Source organism: Anoplopoma fimbria, chromosome 17 (genome assembly GCF_027596085.1).
Source record: "Anoplopoma fimbria isolate UVic2021 breed Golden Eagle Sablefish chromosome 17, Afim_UVic_2022, whole genome shotgun sequence".
Taxonomy (NCBI): Eukaryota; Metazoa; Chordata; class Actinopteri; order Perciformes; family Anoplopomatidae; genus Anoplopoma; species Anoplopoma fimbria.
The window spans coordinates 6,455,607-6,475,251 of record NC_072465.1 but is presented as its reverse complement, the minus strand read 5'-3'; the positions used below and the strand labels follow the sequence as shown (position 1 = coordinate 6,475,251).

Below are 19,645 nucleotides of genomic sequence, written 5' to 3'. Positions count from 1 at the left end.
CCAGAGGCAAGGCAATAAGGCCTCCAGTAGTGTCATTCAACAGCCATGGCTGACCAATTAGTTCCCCCTCCATCTAAACGTAATCCCAAAGGATCGGAGGGTCAGAGGAGAGACCTCCTAAGGGCCAAGGTGAGGAACAAGAAGAGCCAGAAGAAACCGGAGAGCCACAGTCACCATGAGAGCTCCCCTGAAAACCCAGCAGGGTTCGCCTTGTTTATACGCAGCTGGAATGTAGTGGTTCTGCTTGCTATTAACCACAGACAACACTCTCTCACATGCCTCTCACGCATGCACATTTAAGCTCTCACCCATAAGAGTCGTTCTAGTTTTGATGGCCTGGGGCCTAGATTTGTTTTAGGAAAATGAAATGAGCAATCGGGGCAGAGCGGGGCAGCGTGGTGGTGAGCACACAGAAGGACACTAAGACGGCCCCGGTGGCCCTGTGCCAGGGGAAACAGAAGTGGCATGTCTGGAATCCGGGCTTGGAGGGGAAGAGACGGTGGTTTGGACGAGGCCACAACGGCGAGCACATGATGGGGTCTCTGAATGACTTACTGTTAGGGGCCGTTCTGCACCGGTAACCCTAGCGTGAGGAGGGGGGGGGAAATGTCGTGCTCTGCAGTATTAAACTGACCGTTCTCCCCATTTGGTAACGATTTGCTGAAATGGCTGTGCACGGTCCACAGGCGATAGTATGGAAACACGGGACATATGGAATGTTCAGATAAGTGAGAATGAAAATTTAAAAAAGCAGCTTGAGTTCAGCCCGAGTGGTCAAAAGTCAAAATAATCCTGCTGGTTCTCATAGCAGAAGCATTTGAAAGTCATTACGACTCACTATGCCACATGCTGCGATGACTATCACATTTCCTGACTTTTCTCCTGGTAATTTGATGCATTAACGATTAAGCACAATTCCCTTTCCAGACTTACTGTAGAGGCTACTGAAGGTTTGGTCAGACTTACCTCTGTGGGTCTTTACTGCCGTCTGCGCTGTTTTCGGTGCTGCTTCCGTCTCCCTGCGATCTGCTGTCCACTGCCGGGTCCAGCTCGGGGTTGGCAGCCTCCTCGTTGGACTCCGGAGCTCTGGGGACAGGGCTGTCTCCGTCCTGCTCGGGCAGAGGTGTGAAGCGCCCCTGGCTCCCTACGCTGCCGATACTCCCCGTGGTCCCATGGTGGGGCCTGTCCACGCTTCCTCCAGCCCGCTTGGCCTCACTGCATCGTCTCATGGCCTGGAGCTGGGAGAGGGGAACTATATCGGCTCCCTGGGGTCGATGCCAGACTGTGCGGCGCCCAGTGGAGTTGTAGTAGTAGAAGCGGCCGCTGTGGGGGTCGAAGAGCTCCCACCACTGGTTGCCGTCTGCCTGTCGGACAGGAACGCCGGAGGGGGATCCCAGCCGCACTCGCCGCTGGTCAAATTCACATACATGCGCTCGCGGGAGCGTGGCTCCAGGATCTCCACCCAATCAGAGCTGAGTGAGAGGAGAAACAAGGCAAAAGCATTAACAGATTATCCACCAACAGGATGCTACGTTGCATTAGAGGCCACGGTCACACCTTGGTACTAATCAGCTCGACAAGCAGTAAACAACTCAAACTGTTTGACAGGCTGAGAGGCCCAACAATGGCCATATGGAGAGGGTGTCAATGTTTCTGTCCCCTACATGCGTCCATCTGTGTGTGTGTGTGTGTGTGTGTGTGTGTGTGTGTGTGTGTGTGTGTGTGTGTGTGTGTGTGTGTGTGTGTGTGTGTGTGTGTGTGTATGTGTTAGTGATGATGTCATCTCTTTGGTGGGCAACAGAACAGAACGGGTGATGGTGCGTTTCCCTAATGAGAGGACAGGTGGACACTCAGTGAGACACCATGGAGTCAGCAAGGGCCCGAAGAGAACCATACGCTCTGAGTGCCACTAACGCAAAAAAAAACGTTGAGCTTAACTGCAACCACAGAGTGGCAACAGCCAGCTCAGCACAACACACACACACACACACACACACACACACAATAAAAAGAGAGATAGCTGAGAGGGGAGGTGCAAAAATAGAGGTAGAAACAACCCAGTTTGCAGGAAAGTACACATGCAGATAAAAGGGAAAACCAATTACATGCAATTAGACCATGAACTGAATTTCAGAGATTTTTTTTAGGACACTATCTATCTGTGTCAAACAAAGTGTGTTGCATATTGCGATTGAATGATATCACCAAATATAACAGGTAGTGCTGTAGCTACCTACATAAAATCAAGGTCACTTATTGTGTCCGACAAACAAGCGAGGATTGCAGTCATCTAGGTCATGCTACCCTTTAGCGGGCTCCACTATGTCTCCTTTGATCCAGTTCCCTGGTGCAGGCCTTAACTGTGCCAGCAAATCCATGTGGGAACAGCAAGACTACAAACAGCCAGCAAGAGTCCTTCCCCCAGTCTCAGACACAGTAGATGTCCAGATCAGGGCCAGAGAAAGGACTCAAAATATAAATGACCTCGCTCCTTACTTGTCCCTCATACCACTTGAGGGTTTTGGCAAGGTTAGGTCATTTCTCTTCTTTAGTACCCCACACAACTCTTGCCTAGTATCTTTGAGAGAAAAGTACCATTGGAGAGGAATTAGTGTCACATCAATCCGACGTAGGTTTGGATATTTTCCCAGCTTTCTCAGGACAGAGAAGCCTTTCTTCTCCCTGTCACGGTTGTTTGTGACGGGGAGCCCGCTGTCCAGGCTACCTGTGATGATTGGAAAGGGGCACGAAGCTTAGCATGGATAAGACTGCCTACAATGTCCCCCGCATATACCCAACAGTTGTTCCTCATGTGCCTGCCAAATTAACCCTGGGTGTGCAACCCAGGATTCAGAAATAGAAACAGAGAGGGGTGCCAGTCAGGTCTGCCAGGGTTACAATGTCACCGGATTGACGACTCACTGGGATCAACAGCTGTTCGCCTTTTTAACTGCAGAGCCCTGAGTAACTTTGACCTACCTGTTCATAAAGTAGCACTCTATATTTCTTATATGCTGCCCGCACCTGACTCTCCATAGGTTGATTTAACAGCCAGGTGAACATAGAAAGAGCATTGGAGAGGATATAGGAGCCTTTCACATACTGTCTTCCCATGTGTCCCAGTGCTCCATGCTGGGAAGCCATCTGGTCTAATCCTTCACACCGGGCAAGTAGCCCTAACCCTTGTGGACTCAACATGAACGGTTGGGTTTAAACTGTGTTTGTTTGTGGTCCAGGGGTTTTATTCAATACAGCAGAATGGTGTTCACAGTGGGAGGGACCACAACGAGGCCCAGCTATCAGAAGATGACTTACAGACTGATTAGATTCGCAACACTTCATGGGAAGGAAGCCTAGCAAATAATGGGCCATTCAAAGCAAAGGCCAAACAGTCAATACCAGCCCACACATACCAGAGCCTCCATCCTTTTACTGCTCCCAGCCTCTAAAGGAGGCCTTCCCACTCTGAGAAACCGATCTCTCCATGCTGCATTCCTTGTTATTCAGATCTGCGTTTGTCTGCACTCTCTCTGAAAATGCAGTGTTCGTATCAGAGTCCAAATAAACCAATCCCTTGTGAACTTGCAGTGACAGAAAGCTGAGGCTGTGTGTTCCTCTCTCCTTGTCCCAAAACTCCAAGGGGGCAACCAGCACTGGATTTAACATGCCCGACAGGAAACCAGGGTTTGAGGGTCACCTGTGGAGGCCATAGCTGACGAGTTCAGCAGCACCGGGTGTCATGGTTGCATAAGGACTGTTCCCTCTGGGTAAATAAACCGCAGTTAGAGCTGAGAGCGAGCCTGCTGGGCTCTGTTGACACGACTAGATAAGCAGGAAGACGGGCCAGTGGTCAGATTCTGAAATTCCTGGAACATCCCTTTTGGGAGTACTCAAACAACACGAGTGATGTCCATTACATGGGTTTGTCTAATACAAAGGGACTCGTCAACTGCAGAATTTACCAGGACTGAGGTGGACACTCTTTGATTTTTCCACATTTGAAACGCAAATAGAACATTTTTTTTCACAGTAACTATTGCTCACTCACAAAATAGTGTTGTGGGCAAAGACCGTCCTAGTTGCCATACATTTCTGGTGAGAAGTTGCTGTCTGTGTTACCGTGTAAATTAACTTCATCCTACTCAGCTTTAGGCGATTCCCTGGCATAGAGAGCCAGACATGAAAGTATAGAGCAGGACTTCAAATAACTGAGGCAGCCTGCCTCGTGCTTCAAATGTTCATAAATGGTGTGGAATGCAGTTTGCACAAGCTAGCAAAGTTGAACTCCAACAGAAATGTTTTATTTTGATCTAAAATTAACTTATTACACACATGGCCCTTTGGCTGAAGGACACAGCACCAGATTTACCTCTGGGGAAACTCAGTTTAATTGAAGCAGACTTGCATGCTGCAGACCTGTGTTGGGTTTTTTTTGTGGTGCTAAACCAGATCCTGATTGCCTTCAGTAAACACAGGATCATAGAAAGCTGAGGAGTAGGATTTTACAGACTCTTTTGATTAATAGTAACTTAAAGTTAACACAAGACTTTCTTGAATATTAACAGGATTGGGTTTCCCAAAGGAACCTATTTTTCAAAAGGTGACCCTTATTGAGAATTTGCACTAGTTTTTCAGCTAACCTACATTGTTCACAGTGAGTTTATCATTCTCCTGGTTACAATTCCGTGTCAAAAACAGTTGCCTACAGCTTTGAAAGATTTGGAAATTGGAAAGTATGAAAGACAATGTCCTCTTTGCTCTTGTGTGTAATAACAAAATATCCCATGGCACACAGGATCTTTGTCTCCCATTTGGGTCAAGGAGATGCTTCAGCAGCCTGTGGTTCCACAGCAACTAAAAATAAAGCTTGTCAAATTGAAAAAAAAAATCTCTGCAAACAGAGCCTGCCACTGAGACCAAGAGGCAAATACAGACACATGCACACACATGCAGACGTGCATGCAAGCACACCTTCTTAACCATCTAGTTTGTTACTCCCAATCCCAATGGGCCAAAGGTCTCCTTCTGAACGAAGATATACTGGTGAAGAAAAGAAAACAACACAATTTACATTTAGCTCCAGAAATAACTGACAGAGCGGTTTCCCAGAGTGAGGGAAACAACAGAATATAGCTCATGGAATCTGCCCCATTGTTCGAAGCCAACCCCAAAGTGTAGATGGCATTTTTCCCAGTAACGGAAAACACAGAGGACTGGACAATACGTCCACTAGAAATAGGGCAACGAGATGGCTTGTGTCATTGTCCAGCTTTGGATTGTGAACAAACTCAAATAGCAGTGTGGTTGTTGATTTCATCAAAGAGATAAATAATACAGAGAGGAATAAAAGATTGTGTTTTTTTCTGTGGAGAGATTAGAACAAACTATGGTTGCAGTGTTTCATCAGATAATCCAGTAATGGCTGAAATGCAGCTTCGTGCTTCAGTGCCATTGTGGCATTTCTGATGGCAAGATAGGACGCCTTCAGATACTGAGCCAACCAGCGAGCCAGCTAAGCTTCAATTTACCAGTCAGGACTGCTGTAAGGCAACCTGTAACCTTTTTCCAACAACAGCCTATTCTGAGCTGTTGCTTGTGACCGTCCCCTGTGGACTGAGGCGGGCTGAGTCCTCACACAGGGCCTGCCATTCATCCAGGAAACTTTAGCACTGTGTTCACCAGGTCCACGGTGACTGGTATATTTACAGACCTGCCATTTTCTATTTAGAGACTTAAAAACATATTTTCTCCTCACATTCTGGCCTTGACACAAGTCATTTTTTCAGAGACGAGGAAGGAATTCAAACTCACCTAGCGGATAAAATATAGTAATAATGAGACACCAGAGGTAAAATTGCACTCTCAGGGCAAGCCGATGCCTGTTACTCAATACAATACAAGGAACGATCTGCCTTAAGCTGACTTCTGTTTGATTATGTATAAATCCTGTACAAAGTCTATTCAGCATGGCTGCTAGGCAACCTGCTTATCTAAATATTGTAAAACAAGAGCGGGGACAGAGGCCGACTACCAAGTGCTTGGCAGTAGTTCCAGTAGCTGTGACTAACGGCGGGGGTAATCGTAAACCAGGACATGACTGCACTGAGACAAAGTGAGACTCCACACACTTATGATAGGCCAGCTTGGGCTGCTGCTGCGTCCCCCCCCCCCCATATGTTTCCACTGCAGGTAGCGTTTGTGCACTGATGACACGAATCAGGTTTGATGAAGGCTAATTTTGTCCTCATCAGAAACATAATTCCTTAAGGCCTATGTTTGTTTCCAGGAAGTCTCCACTGAACTAAATGTTTCTGTTGGAAACAGAGCTGGAACAAGGTGCATGTGGGTCGTCTCTGTGGAGGATAGGCTCCTAGACTCCGCCCAGCCGTCCAGAACAATCAGGGGGAGAGCGCACATGTTTTCAAATGAGAGGGGAGGAAAAAAAAGGCCCGCACCTGTCGTACACACATTCTTTGGCCCTTTTGTTTAACACCTCTCGTTCCTGCCGTGTCACCAGGGTTAGAGGTCGGTAGAACGGGGACAATTGGTCACTGTGAGAATGTGTATGTATGTGTGTGTGTGTGTGTGTCTTGCATTTCATTTAAACAACAAACAATCTTGCGTAAAAGGCTGCGGAGTCTGTTATAGAGTAATGGACTCCTGAGAGGCAACCTGGCATTCATCCCCACAGAAACGCTCATAAAGTTAATGCTCAGGGTTAGGATGCTGTATGCTTATCTTGTTCTCTGACTTTAACAGTGATGTGCTTTGTAAACCAGACCCACAGGGCCGCATACTGCCTGTCTTGTTTACTCCATTGCCCCTCGTCAGACTTTGTATACATTTATAGATCATTCTATCGACTCTATGCTGCGTATTGTGGGCCTCTTATGCCTTGCGGCCAAAGTTTATCCATCTTCTGTACAGCCCCTGAGGAGTTCAGGCGATCAAAGGGGTGTGATAAATCAATGGACAGGAACTTGGGATGATCGATGAGACCTTGAATGATATTTAATATATATATATTTAATATATAATCCTCCGCTGCAGGATATTTATGACTTCGATTTGTCAACGATAACACAGAGATGTGTTGAAACAGTTATCACAAAGAGGGTGCACAGTTTTTTTTTTGCATATTAATGTGTATAGAAAACTCGTAGTGTGTGCATATAAACAAAGTTTTCAAATTGACCCACAATATTGGGCACACGGACTAAATAAAAAAAATAAAAAAAAGATTTCTACTTTTTCTCTCCACTTCACCCCTCCTCCCCTTTCCTCCCCCCCTCAGCAGCAGTTGTCAGTGTCCATTCCTAACTCACTCCTCGTGTGCTGACATTGGCAAACAAGTTCAGGGGTCGTCTTTCACAGCAAGACAAGAGAGGCATGATAGAGCGGGCCTTATGTTAGCCGACACTGGCTGCAGATTGCCAAGGAGGGGAGGAGAGGTAAAGCACATTAAGACCAAAAAGCCAGACATCCACATGCCTGGCAGAGACAACAAGGCTGGCATGGGAGGATAAAGATGAACAGAGGAGAGGGGGGAGAGACTCCTGAGCTCACTCGGTCTCCTGATTCCACCTCCAAAAAGGCCTGCACATATGAGACGCTCACAAGCTGTTTGCACTGGTTGTGACAGTTCTGTTATGACAGTACCGATCTGAAAAAGCAGTAGGGATACTGTACTGTCCCCTGTTTTGCGAGACATAAAAGGGAAGTGTTGCATCACTGACACATTGGAGTTTTTCTCCAGTAGTAAGGGTGAAGATGATTCAGCGTCCACGCCTCTGAGGCAAACGCTGCCTTTCTGCCAATTCCTTTTAAGTCAAACCCAATAATTATCAGGTAGAAATGTCATCATCACTCAGTGAAGATGAGTAAATATACTTCCGATGGATTCGTTCATGGTGTTTTGTATCGACTGAGAACAGCGTGATAGGCGGATCTGAGTCATTACAGCGACTGCACACCGCGGAAACTGAAAGAACCAGATGATCCAGTTAGGTCTGTGTGCTATATGCAAGGCTTATACAAGCGTGTGCCATTGTTGGACATGGGGTTTATTTTTAAAAACCATGGCGTGGTGAAAATGCAAAGTGCAAAATGCAAACTTTCTGCACAGTCCCAGTCTACACTCTGTCTTCAGCAAGAAGGAGTACAGAGGGACTGCTTGCCTGTGAAAAACAGCCACATGAACACACTGATCAGATGGAGATGTCAGAAAGATTTTACTTCTATCTGCAGTTGTCAAAAGTTTCTTGTTATTTATAAAAATCTGTAGGCTTGCTGGGAGTAGAAGGGGGAAAAAATGGTTACCTAGTTGACAGGAATGCCCTGTGATGACTCACAGTCATATGCATTACAAAGCCTGTGAAATGCACCCTATTCTGAAGCCTGTGATGGATCGGGACAATGCTGACTATTGTCAGATCAACAGGCAGACTTCATTCAACAAGAACTCTCTGTGGTGCCTCCAAACAGGGGAACCCAGCCAATCAGAGCCGCAGAGGGGGGAGGAGCTTAGGACATGTATGCAAGGTCTGGGGTGACCTCCTTCAACAGCTGCCCTAATCCAGAACTAGAAACAAGTTTCCCCTCTCCATTGGCACCGATCAGACTGGACCTCACAAGGTCGTTCGGCCACCTTCAGCAAAGCTGGTCTTTCCCATGCTGCTTTCCAAACAGCGATTTTACATGGCCCAAGTGAATGCATTCACTGTAGATGCCAGAATGTTCACCCCGACTGCAACAAACTGATTATTCATGCGATGTGAGATAATAGTGCCTACCTCGTCGCCGGTTCCAGCAGATCGTTTTAGTGTCGGCGGTGTTGAATGTTACTTCAGATACCCTCGCTGTAATCCGCCTACAAACTCACCGCAGAGAAGCAGCGCTCTGTGATTTCTCTATGGAGAGTATTGTCTCGTCCTGCCACCCTCCCTTCTCCAACAAATGCTGCAGCTTTCAGCAGAAATCCTGGGAACTTCCGGCCCCCTTTACTGCTCCGCTGAACAGTCACTGTCTGTCGGAGACACCACTCAGCAACAGGGTCAATAAATTGCCTTTTATAGGGGGTAAGACTGACCAAACAGAAGTCCCTGTCCTTCCTTAAAATCCACCCCTTTCCCTGGTTGAAGAGCACATGGGGACATTTAAGGCCAGATAAGACTTTGGACGAGAGTGAACATGTGCCCGGAGAGGCTGAGGACGGGATCTGGGTGTTCACCACATACAGGCCGGCCTTTCTGTCCAGTACACCAGCTGTCGGAGCAGGAACAATGGGGTCACTTGTCCAAACAAGAGAAGCGACTTAATCTATTAGGATGTAATTGTGCTTAATCACCCCCAACAGTCATTGTCCAAACGTTATCTTGTCAGATCATTCAGAGTCATAAAAAATGATGACATGTTCTTTTTAAAAATAAAATCACGCATTCAATATCTGCAATCTGCACGCTGCGAGAAGAACATTTACTATTAGTATCTGACCTGCTTGCTTACCAGCAGATCAGCAGTTTGTAACTTCATTATGATTTGGATCACACCAAACCCCCCCCGAATCCTCCCCTGCTGCTGCTGACAAGACAAACGAGGCCAGAGTCTAATCCCAGACCCGAGTGGCCGGCCGAGGAGGCACACGGGAAAGAAGCGTCCGGATTGTCCTCTAGAGGAAGTGAAGGTGCAGACGGCAGGTCCTTCAGGATTAAGAGTGCAGAGCAGACCGGTGAAGATGTTAACGCTGGGTCTGTACGGGCCCCAGGGGGGAGCAGGGGGATTATAATTTAAGAGGCCATCGCTGGGTATCAACGGCACAGGGACAGACTATCAATTCCAAACAACACATTTAGGATTGTAGAATGGGGGAGGCGACCGTGACACTGTATTAAATGGGATAAAAACTTTTATTTTCTAGGTGGATTTTCTTTACTGTCTGTTTCAGTGTTACATTTCTGTGTATAATGACTCTGTTCTATGTGGTTTGGGATTTTTGCTTATTTAAAGTTTGCACTGACAGCTCACTACAATTACATAGACTTGTTCAACTCTTTGGAAGCGGATTACTCATCCTTACTTACAACCTTTCTGAGCGTATGACCATCCTATAATTTATTATCCCCTGTAATGCTAGTGAGTGATGATCAGCACTCTTAGCATCAGGTTCAAGCCAGCGTGTGTGCCAGGAAGTAAAGCCAGACTTTAATCTCTGCAGAGGAAAGGTTTGAAACAGTGGCTGTACAGGTACAGTTGAATGTGTTTTGTCAAATCACTTAAACCTTATTTCAGCGCCATCGTGGCGACCATGGAGAATCACAAAGACATATGAAAAGTGTGTGTGGAGCGTTAAGAGCACTGATCCACAGGGACATAACCAGGATTATAGTACAGAAAGCAGAGAAGAAGGGGATGAGAGGTGGAAAATATGATTTGAAGCTTTACGTCTCAAACATTTCACCCAGAGTCATTATATTATAAACACGCCACAGCCCACAACAAGCCATTGTCACCGAAGTACAAGCTTGAAAAGTATCCTCTCAACAGGCAAACAAACTTGTCCATTGTCCAATCCTCTGTAGGATGGACATCCTGCCTTGTCTTTGGCAAAAAGACACAGGTTTGATTCATCTTGTTTTTAGGGCAACGCATGGTTTGTTGTCTCTTGGCCGTTGTGAGCTAACAGGGCAAACAGTCAGACAACAACCTATTGTAATTCCTGCTCCTCACACTGACGAGCTCAGATGAAGGGAAGACATGTTTAAGGAAGGAGCCATATCAAATGGACCATTGTCTTGTCCCAGCCATCCTGCCCTCTCTGTCTCGCTGTGTTGTAGCGCTGGACAGATAAAAAAAAGTTAACTCGTCTGCAAAAACCAACACCATGCTGTCATCAGATGAGCACCAGCTGGCAGGGAGAGGGTGAAACCGCTGCTCCCAGGAAGTCAGGTTGGCGTTGCGTGCAAAACTAACCGCTTCAGGCTATATAAATGACATCTGCCTGGACTGCTTGGTTGTCCAACAATATCCATGGCATAGTATTCAACAGGAGGTACAGGCACATGGAGGAGAAATATTAAAGACATCAAAGACTCTCAAAACTCCAGCTAGAGCCATTAAATCTGAACCATACAAAGTCATAGAACTAAAAAAGCAGTTGAAGGAAACTATGAAAGTAGATTATCCTATACATCTCAGTACCTTTAAATAGACCGTGAGGACTAAAGCAAACCATCTGTCCCCCAGAAACCGATGAAAGCTAAACAAAGTCTGGATGCAGTAAAAATGTGGAGATCAAACCAGAAGCTAAAGCTAAGAGCCACAGTTGCATTGTAGCAGTAAAAAATAAAATAAAAAATGGGAGCAACAAATGGGCTGTAGAACATTTGCCTTCCCCCTAGGTTATTGGTGTCTTAACCACAGCAAAGACTAAAGATGGGGCTGGTGATGATAGACTAACTCTGCCCCACAGCTACAGTTAATGTAACTCTACTACAAATACTCAACGGTGGCGAAACTTATCTTCCAAGTGTCAAACTTCTCTCACAAAACTGTACCGTTGCGTGCTATCAAGCTCAAACACATCTAATTAAACTGTACCGACACCACTTGTAAAATTCAATTTAACATTTTTTTTTTTTTAAATGAATTATTTGACCCTTCTTTCTTCACATAACTGGACTTTCTCAATGAATTGTCCAACTTTTCGACCAGCTACTCCCCCTGCCCGGTGTTAAACCTGTTAACCACGGCCATCCGCGGTGGAGCAGCGTGGTGTTGGTGGCTGTCTGCTGGCCGCCCTCGGAGAGCTGTCGGCGGCGGGCTGATAACGAGGCGACCGAGCTCTGGCTCCGGAACTTTTTCTCCGGTTCAAATTGTTGTTACCACTTTTTGAAACATGACAGAGAGAGTTTTAGTTCACTAACTTACCTTGTCCCGGCCATTCTTCTTCACATTGTAAACAACGCGTACACAGATAGAAAACGTAGCTTCGCTGGTGTCGGAGGGGAGAAGTTAAAATGTTTTTTTGGAGCACACGGAGCAGTCCGAGGAGTGAGTACGGGACGGTCCCTCCGGTGGTGAATCCGATATGGAGTCTCCGCCTCTGCCCGTGAGTCATAGGTTGGGATGGGGGTCACCCAGTCTGCACCCTCCCCCTCTACTACCCCCTCTATCCCCTCGACTAGCGGATGGAGAGAGTGAAGGGCCAAACCACAAGCGTGAAGCGTCTCGGTTGTCTTATCAACTGATACCACGTTCCTCACCCGTCTGCCAACGTTTATTGTAGTTTGAGCGATTTATAACTTAGCATTTTTTTATTAAAGTTTGTTCACACCGTTTTTTATTGTAATTCTAACCAGAGGCTGACTCAGTATTGTTTTTTTAATTATGCCTGAATCGTTATTTGTAATTAACTATTCAAATAGTTATCTGAGCTGGCAGATTCCAGCAGGTTGCTAAGCGACGCAGTAGTAAGATACCTGTATTGTTGGATGCCTATTTGAATATAATAAGATATGCACATTTTAAAACGTATTCTCCACCGGTGTGACTGCAGTGAGCTGCCATGTTACCCCGGTGATGTCCTGAGGACGAGCAGACGGAGACACCTGCTGGACAGGAACACGAACCACCGTGCACTTTCATAATAAAAGTCGACTCGTGGTAATGGTCAAACAACACTTTATTCACAATGACTATCAGCGCTCAGGTCTATGGAAATATTTGCTTAAAAAAAAAAAGAAAAAAATATATATCAGACGAAGCTAACAAAAGGCAGGAAGCTAAAATTCACATCAATAAGTATTACACTGTTGTGCTGTTCTCTGGCACAGAGTAAACTATATATCCATTAAAAGTACATAGCGCATCCCATCACAGTGAACCCTTTAAGTGCTTTTCCGATGTAAATAAGGAAAGGACAAACATACAAGTTCCGGGCAATGACTTTTCTTAAGCTACATTTCTTCCTACAAGTCCGTTTTGTCAACCCATATCATACAAGGAGGTCTGCCTCTTCATCATTATAAAAAATATTGTAAACATTTATATTAATTGCACAACATACATTCAAATACATACTGTACTGTACAGCAGGATTTTCCTTCTGTATTGTTATCCTGTAGCACCATGTATAGCAAGCTTACCAAACTATTTGGATACTTCTACAGTGTGGTACTGACAATACAAAGGAGTAAAATGGCAATCACTAATGACGCATTCTGCCAGTGGTCAAATATTCTGGAGGTTTTGGATTGTTTCATTGTGAGATAGTGATTACTGTACGCCTGCTCAGGGTTTGGCTGACACTGGATCGGGTTGGATCAAGGCAGGCAATATCGAGTCACCTCACATCTCACAGCTCTGAGGAAGATGATGCTTCAGAAAGGACATTCATAGGCGTTAGGATCAACTATAATACAAAAGATTATGGCAGAGAGTCCTGTCGGTCATTCAAAAGTCCATACCACTTTCCATGTGGAGACCATACAGTCCAAGGGGCAGACACGTTGGTGCAGGGAAAGAAAATAGGTCTTGTTGTTACTCCGAGAGTTAATCATTTAGCTAATCAGCATGTGCCACAAAGACTTCATGAGGCCATGACATCATTGAGTAGCAGCAGAGTTGACATGTAACTCATCACGTTTTCCACCCAGTCCCGTATGACATGAAAGAAAAGCTGATTAAAGCTGATATATATTATGTACAAGCAGTACTGTTAGACAGAATGTCTTGTGGACAGCAAACAGTCCCATCTGATTCACAGCATCCTGTTATGGTTAATGGTACTGACAGCTGAGGGGTAACAGAAGATGATAATGAAATGTGTGCGAAGGTGGAATTGACAATTGAATTGAGTCTTTAAGCTTCCTCTCAGTCTCAGCATCTCCTCTGCCTCGGTTAGAGTTACAAAGAGCAGCTCTCTCAAAAATGAAAACCCAGATTAGGGAAGTAGTATCTCAAGTTATGGTCCATCGAAGTGTGGTCAAGGTCCTTGGGTTTGCCTTCACTCCCCCCATTCTCCTTCCTTCGCTGGAGGAGGCCGATGTGGTGGGTTGAGGGATGCGGGTGGTTACCCAACCCACCCTTCCCAAATCTGCCCTCTGTGCAGAGGAAACAAATACTGTCAGTTAAATGTGCCACCTGAGACATTCACTGGAAACCATGGCTCCAGCTGTGATCTGTTCCTACCAACACTGCGAGGGAAAGTAAGAAATGACAATAACAGGACTGAGAACACAACATAATGAGACAACGTCACATCTGCATTGCTTTATTGAATTTGAACTGAGTGAGGGAATGAAAAATAAGATGGCACTTTGCAATGCAGGTAAATGAGGATTATTGTAAGTATAGGAGTACAGAATTATAGTAAATAGGAGAGAGGGGAGCATGCTGCTGGGTCATCTAAGCCAAGCTGAGAAAGAATCTGGTTGGAGACAGGACTAAAGCTTGGCTGACTACAAGGGAACAGATGGGTCATGACAAACTCACATGGATTTGGAGGAAGGCTTCTTCACTTTTGGCCTCTTTCGACGATGAACTGGCCTGAAGCATGCACAGCACGTATACACGCGCAGGGCAAATGCACGTGCATGGAGACAAACACACAGGTATACACACACACACACAGACAGACACACACACACAGAAACACACACACACAACACAGGCAAAACACACACACACACACACACACACACACAACACACACACACACACACACACACACACACACACACACACACACACACACACACACACACACACACACACACACACACAGCCCCACACGCACAGCAGAGACAGGCAATTAGGCTTCATTACATAAAGGGAACAGCAGAAGCTGAAAAGCAGGCTTGCATATTGGCCCTATTTGGCTTCTGCATGCTAAAAAGGCTTTGATGACAGCAGTTAGGAACCAGCTTGAAGAGGTTCAAATTCAGAACATCACTTTTTTTTTTTTTTCTTGACTCCCTCAGAGGACTTGAAGTAAAAAGAAACATAACCAAAAGGCACACTAGGGAGGTAAAACTGTAACATGTATTCCATCTGCAGTGTTTGTAAAAGTAATCAACTGTGCTCTAAGAGGAAGAAGAAAAATACCTGTATTCACTGAAGTAGCTTCGCTCCTTTCCTCCTGAAAGGAAGTAGAGGTAACATAAGTCTCAGTCTGAAGTTGCCAGAGACGCTAAAATCAATCATGTTTGCCTTAGAGGCTTCCTACTCACCCTTCTCCGGGTTGCATTGCTTATGTCCCTTGCAGCCCCGTAAGTCCATGAGCTGTTGATGCATTGCATTCAGAGCATTGCGGTCGAGGGTGCTGACAGCATTTATCAGCTACAGGAATAATAAGGACAAAATGTCAGCAAGTGCTTTGGAAAAATTCTGGAAGACTGTGGAAAATCGTACCCCTTGTGCTTACAGGAATGTTCTGTGAATCCTGTCGTGGGATCATTTTAGTTCCGTTTCTACCATAAAGTACATTGTGCCTGTTCATATTACATACCTGGTATGGGTCAGTGTTGATGTCAAAATACTCCAGGAAACCGGTAGCAAATTCACAAAACAGGAAGTTGTGTGTGTCATTGATGGTCCTTAGGCACCAATAGGTGTTGTTGTTGGCACTGGTGCATGCACAGAATGGACCCACTGAGGGAGGGAGTGGGTGAGGAAGGGAGGGGTGAGAGTGGAAAACAAGATGTATTACAATAGCGTCCAAAAAATATTATCACCATACGTGCTTTGGAAAATATTTAAAAGTCCCACAACAATATTTTTCAAATCTCTTTATACAGCCATAAGTTATTCCTCACTTGTCCAGAAGGGGGCGGTCTGCCAGTGATGGTTGTCATGGGTGAAACACGTGAGGCCGGGCATGCTGCAAGTGTCGTTGTTCTGGAGCCTCTTGAGGAATTTACGTAGTTTCTTTCTGCGCTTCTGCTCCTTCTGCATCCACTGACTCTTTTGCTTTGATGGCATCCTGATGAGAACAAAACAAATTCAATACACTGAGACTGAAAGAGCAAATAAAAAAATATTGTAATACAATATAAAGCTTTACTTGATTGAGTACATGCGCCCTGCATTGAGCCTGAAAGCCTCTTTATTCTTGAAGAGATAACTGTAAAGACAAAAAAAACAACTGTCACACATGCAGTTACATCTCTATGCAGGAGACGGTGCGATTCGGACACATTCTCACCTCGGTGTGTTACACTGACATTCCTCTGGCCGCACCTTTTTCAAGTGACCTTTGACATCACGCAGGTTCTTGATTTTGGTCTGCAAGGTTTCAATCTAAACACAGTGAGAACAAACACTCAGTATACTCAATACCACAAGCTACTAACAACCTGTGAAATGGGTTTAATGGGCTAGATTTAACAATGTAGCAGTACCTCATGCTCAATGTGCAGTTTGTGGTCTTTCCAAGCTTGAAGCGACTTGTAGAGGCCCCCGTCACATTTTACTGTGTCATTCATAAGGATAGAGCACCTGCAGGATAAAACAACACAATAGCACCACTATGACTCATATATGTACAGTCTACATTATTTCCTAACATTTTATCTATCACCAGAAACATTACACATTGATGCAGAGACAGATGTACGGCCATAGCACCTGTAGGTGACTTTAAGAGCAGCAGGTGGTGTGGGTTTATTGCTGGCGGTGGGTTTGGCTGTGACCCCCATGCCACTGAACTCGTCATTGTCCTCCTCATTCCCCTCTCCTCTCCTCCTGTCTGGGGCCCAGCTGCTGTTCTTGGAGCCCAGGGGCCGGTAGCCCTCCTCCAGGTCTACGGCGTACAGGTCCCCATCCAGCTCAAACGACACAGAACGGGCCCAGCGCTTCCTCGAGACGCTTTTACTGGATTTCACCTCTGAATAAGACGAGACAGAGGGACCTGAGTAAGATGAGAAATAGCAAGATTTATGAGGATGTAGAAAAGTGAAGAGCAGCATATGACAAAAGAAAATAGTGATGATACAAGACAAAAGCTCCATGGACTTGGTGTCATATTCCAGGTATAATTTACAATCTTCTGTAATTGTTTCCTTCAAGGCCCAATGATTAAAGACTCTCTAGCTCACCACTTGATGGCAGCACTGACACATGCTCTTCATCTCATGAATACTTCAAAAGCTGGTTATTTTAGCTTGAGATTAATGGCCCTGTTTGGCAAGGCTTTGTAGGCTACTGCAAGGACATTTCAAAGTAAGCACAAGTGTCGTTCTGAACAAAATCAGATCTATTAATAACCACCAGAACAATGGTGCATGTGAGTGACAAGAGGAACTTACTCTTCTTGGTGAGCAGCCTCTTCCTCTTCAGGACGGATGTTTTGAAGCCCACATCGTCGCAGATACAGCTGTCGGCGTCAGAAGTGGGAGACAGCTGGATGTGGGAGGCACCGCCGGCCATCAGAGCCTGCATACGTGGAGCATAGAGACTAGCCATGCCCTTGCACTTATACAGCCTCAGCTTGCCAGTCGGGTCCTCCACACACTGCCACTTCTGAAACAAGGCAGAGGGAAGTTTCATGACATTGGGTCTTTAGGCTTTTATATAGCATAGCATCAAATTAGATTAATATAAAACAATTGAACTAAATATTTATTTATGTGTTTGTGCTCAAATTACCCAACACAGACCTCTAATGGGCTCTGAAAACCCTTAAAAATGAATTAAAATGTCCTTTGAGTCTATTTATTAATACTCAGATTTCAAATCAGTGGGTTAATGCTTTACACACGAACACTTTTAATAACAATTGATTAGATGTAAACTCTGGAAGTTTGACGTTTTGTGCACAATCAATATTTTGTACGCGAGTGGCCAGAAGCAAACACAACCCCTCGCAATTTCTCACTGTACACAAAGTAAAGTCAAAATTACGCAGAAACAAGCATATTTAAGCCACTTATTCACACACATACACACACATAATACTCGGCGCACCTAATTTTGAAAGAGAGACTTTGAAGTCAAATTGAACCCTCAGAGCACAACGGCTGCATATTATACTCAGTAAATTGTCAAACAGATTGCAAATTATCACCCTGCATGAGCTACACCTCATGTTGTTCCCCTGAAACTTTAATAGCCTCTCTCTCTGAGCTCCTGCAGGTCAGGTACCTGTCCTGGCTGTTGGCACGAGGTCTGATACTCTGCTTTCTGGCACAAGTCCTTCACCCGCTGGTATTTTGGCAGGAAGTTCTCCTCCTGGGCCATTTCCTCCCCTCTCTTGTGCGGAGGCTTCCTACAAGAACAGAAAAACACATGCATTTTTTTTTTCAACCAACCAAAGACAAGGAGTCTGATGTCACCAGCAGACAATGCCTGGACTGAGAACATGTGCTGCTAAAGGTCAATCAATAAAACATACCCTCTCTCCACCAGGAAAGAATCTCTCCATGTTTTACCCTTCCTGTTCAACTGGAACCTGGATTGAAATGTAAAAAGAAAAATCCTGTCAGCCCCCTATGTGATATTTGCACTGAACAAACACCTTCTCCATTTTCAAATGCCATCCTTGTGTTTCATTTCAAATAAAGTTGTGTTATATGTTTATACTTGGATTGTTCATTATGTCCAAGTCAAACACCAAGAACAGAGATGTAGCAAAATCCCGGCAAATTGCTTTTTGGCACAAAGCCATCTAATCTGCAACATTATAAATGTCATTTTTGAAATGTCTGTTGAATGCCAGGACGCTGAGTAAAATAAATGTGTGGTGTGTTCACCTATTGACTGGCTTGTCTGTGTCCAGCAGCTTTAGGATTGACTTGCCATCCATTTCTGCAGGAATATCAACACCGGCCATGTCCAGCAGAGTCGGTGCCAAGTCGACGTTTAACACTATATGAGGATTACTGCAGTGAAGCAAGAATGAGGGGACATTTTTATTGTAAGTTTCTAGGAAAAACAGTACCACAAGGTCAATAATCACACACATTATATTGCAAGACAGCATCTAGACATCATAATATTTAATAAATCACAGAGAAGTAGTCTGTGTCACTCACATGGCACCTTGCTCCACATTAGGTCCTCGTACGAAGAAGGGAACACGGATATCAAACTCATAAGGCATTGATTTGCCCTTGACCAGACCAAACTGGCCGATGTGGTAGCCGTGGTCTGAGGTGTAAATGAGGTAGGTGTTGTCAAGTTCCCCCGTCTCCACCAACACGTTGTACACCTGCGGAGGAGGATATAATTCATTGAACACTCACAAAGTGTAAAAAGTTATACTTTTTGTTGGATAGCTCAAGTCTCCTGTGCCAGTTTCAAGGAAAAGGGATTGAACAATTTACGAAGTGTGTCAGTGAATATATTATACAGTCCCTCTCAGAACAGGCACAGATCTCTCAGGACTTGAGACTGTCAGATGGAATGTGTGCGTGTGTGTCTGTGTTTAAGTGTCGGTGTGTGTGTGTCTGTGTTTAAGTATCTGTCTATCTGCCTGCATGTCTGCCTACCTTCTGCACACTGTCATCCACAGACAGCAGGGTCTGCATCCTCCGGCGCTGCAGCATGTTGGTGAACTGCATGTGGACGGGCTTCATTGCTCCTGTGTAGCGTAGGATCCAGTGTTTGTCCATGTTAGGGGCATAGTTGTAGCTGGGAGTTCTAAAACAGG

At 45.2% G+C, this 19,645-nt stretch overlaps 2 protein-coding genes across 3 annotated transcripts in view; both read right to left on the bottom strand.

Moving 5' to 3' along the window:
* The window catches only part of arhgap46a (Rho GTPase activating protein 46a), a 30,668-nt gene extending 18,355 nt beyond the window's left edge, over window positions 1–12,313 (bottom strand). Inside the window, 3 exon segments of the mRNA XM_054617351.1 lie at window positions 967–1,384; window positions 1,387–1,472; window positions 11,926–12,313. Of these exon segments, the coding sequence (XP_054473326.1) occupies window positions 967–1,384; window positions 1,387–1,472; window positions 11,926–11,939 (518 nt within the window). The 5' untranslated portion in view covers window positions 11,940–12,313.
* A 391-nt stretch (window positions 12,314–12,704) lies between these two features.
* Window positions 12,705–19,645, bottom strand: part of sulf2a (sulfatase 2a) — a 44,539-nt gene continuing 37,598 nt past the window's right edge. For both annotated transcript variants that reach the window (XM_054616436.1, XM_054616437.1), the window contains 16 exons: window positions 19,485–19,635; window positions 19,029–19,204; window positions 18,747–18,875; window positions 18,389–18,445; window positions 18,139–18,262; window positions 17,304–17,517; window positions 16,624–16,906; window positions 16,398–16,494; window positions 16,202–16,296; window positions 16,061–16,120; window positions 15,813–15,979; window positions 15,506–15,648; window positions 15,228–15,336; window positions 15,103–15,136; window positions 14,491–14,544; window positions 12,705–14,099 (listed from right to left, as the gene is read on the bottom strand). In XM_054616436.1, the coding sequence (XP_054472411.1) occupies window positions 14,069–14,099; window positions 14,491–14,544; window positions 15,103–15,136; window positions 15,228–15,336; window positions 15,506–15,648; window positions 15,813–15,979; window positions 16,061–16,120; window positions 16,202–16,296; window positions 16,398–16,494; window positions 16,624–16,906; window positions 17,304–17,517; window positions 18,139–18,262; window positions 18,389–18,445; window positions 18,747–18,875; window positions 19,029–19,204; window positions 19,485–19,635 (1,924 nt within the window). In that variant the 3' untranslated portion in view covers window positions 12,705–14,068. The remainder of the gene's footprint in view (window positions 14,100–14,490; window positions 14,545–15,102; window positions 15,137–15,227; window positions 15,337–15,505; window positions 15,649–15,812; window positions 15,980–16,060; window positions 16,121–16,201; window positions 16,297–16,397; window positions 16,495–16,623; window positions 16,907–17,303; window positions 17,518–18,138; window positions 18,263–18,388; window positions 18,446–18,746; window positions 18,876–19,028; window positions 19,205–19,484; window positions 19,636–19,645) is intronic.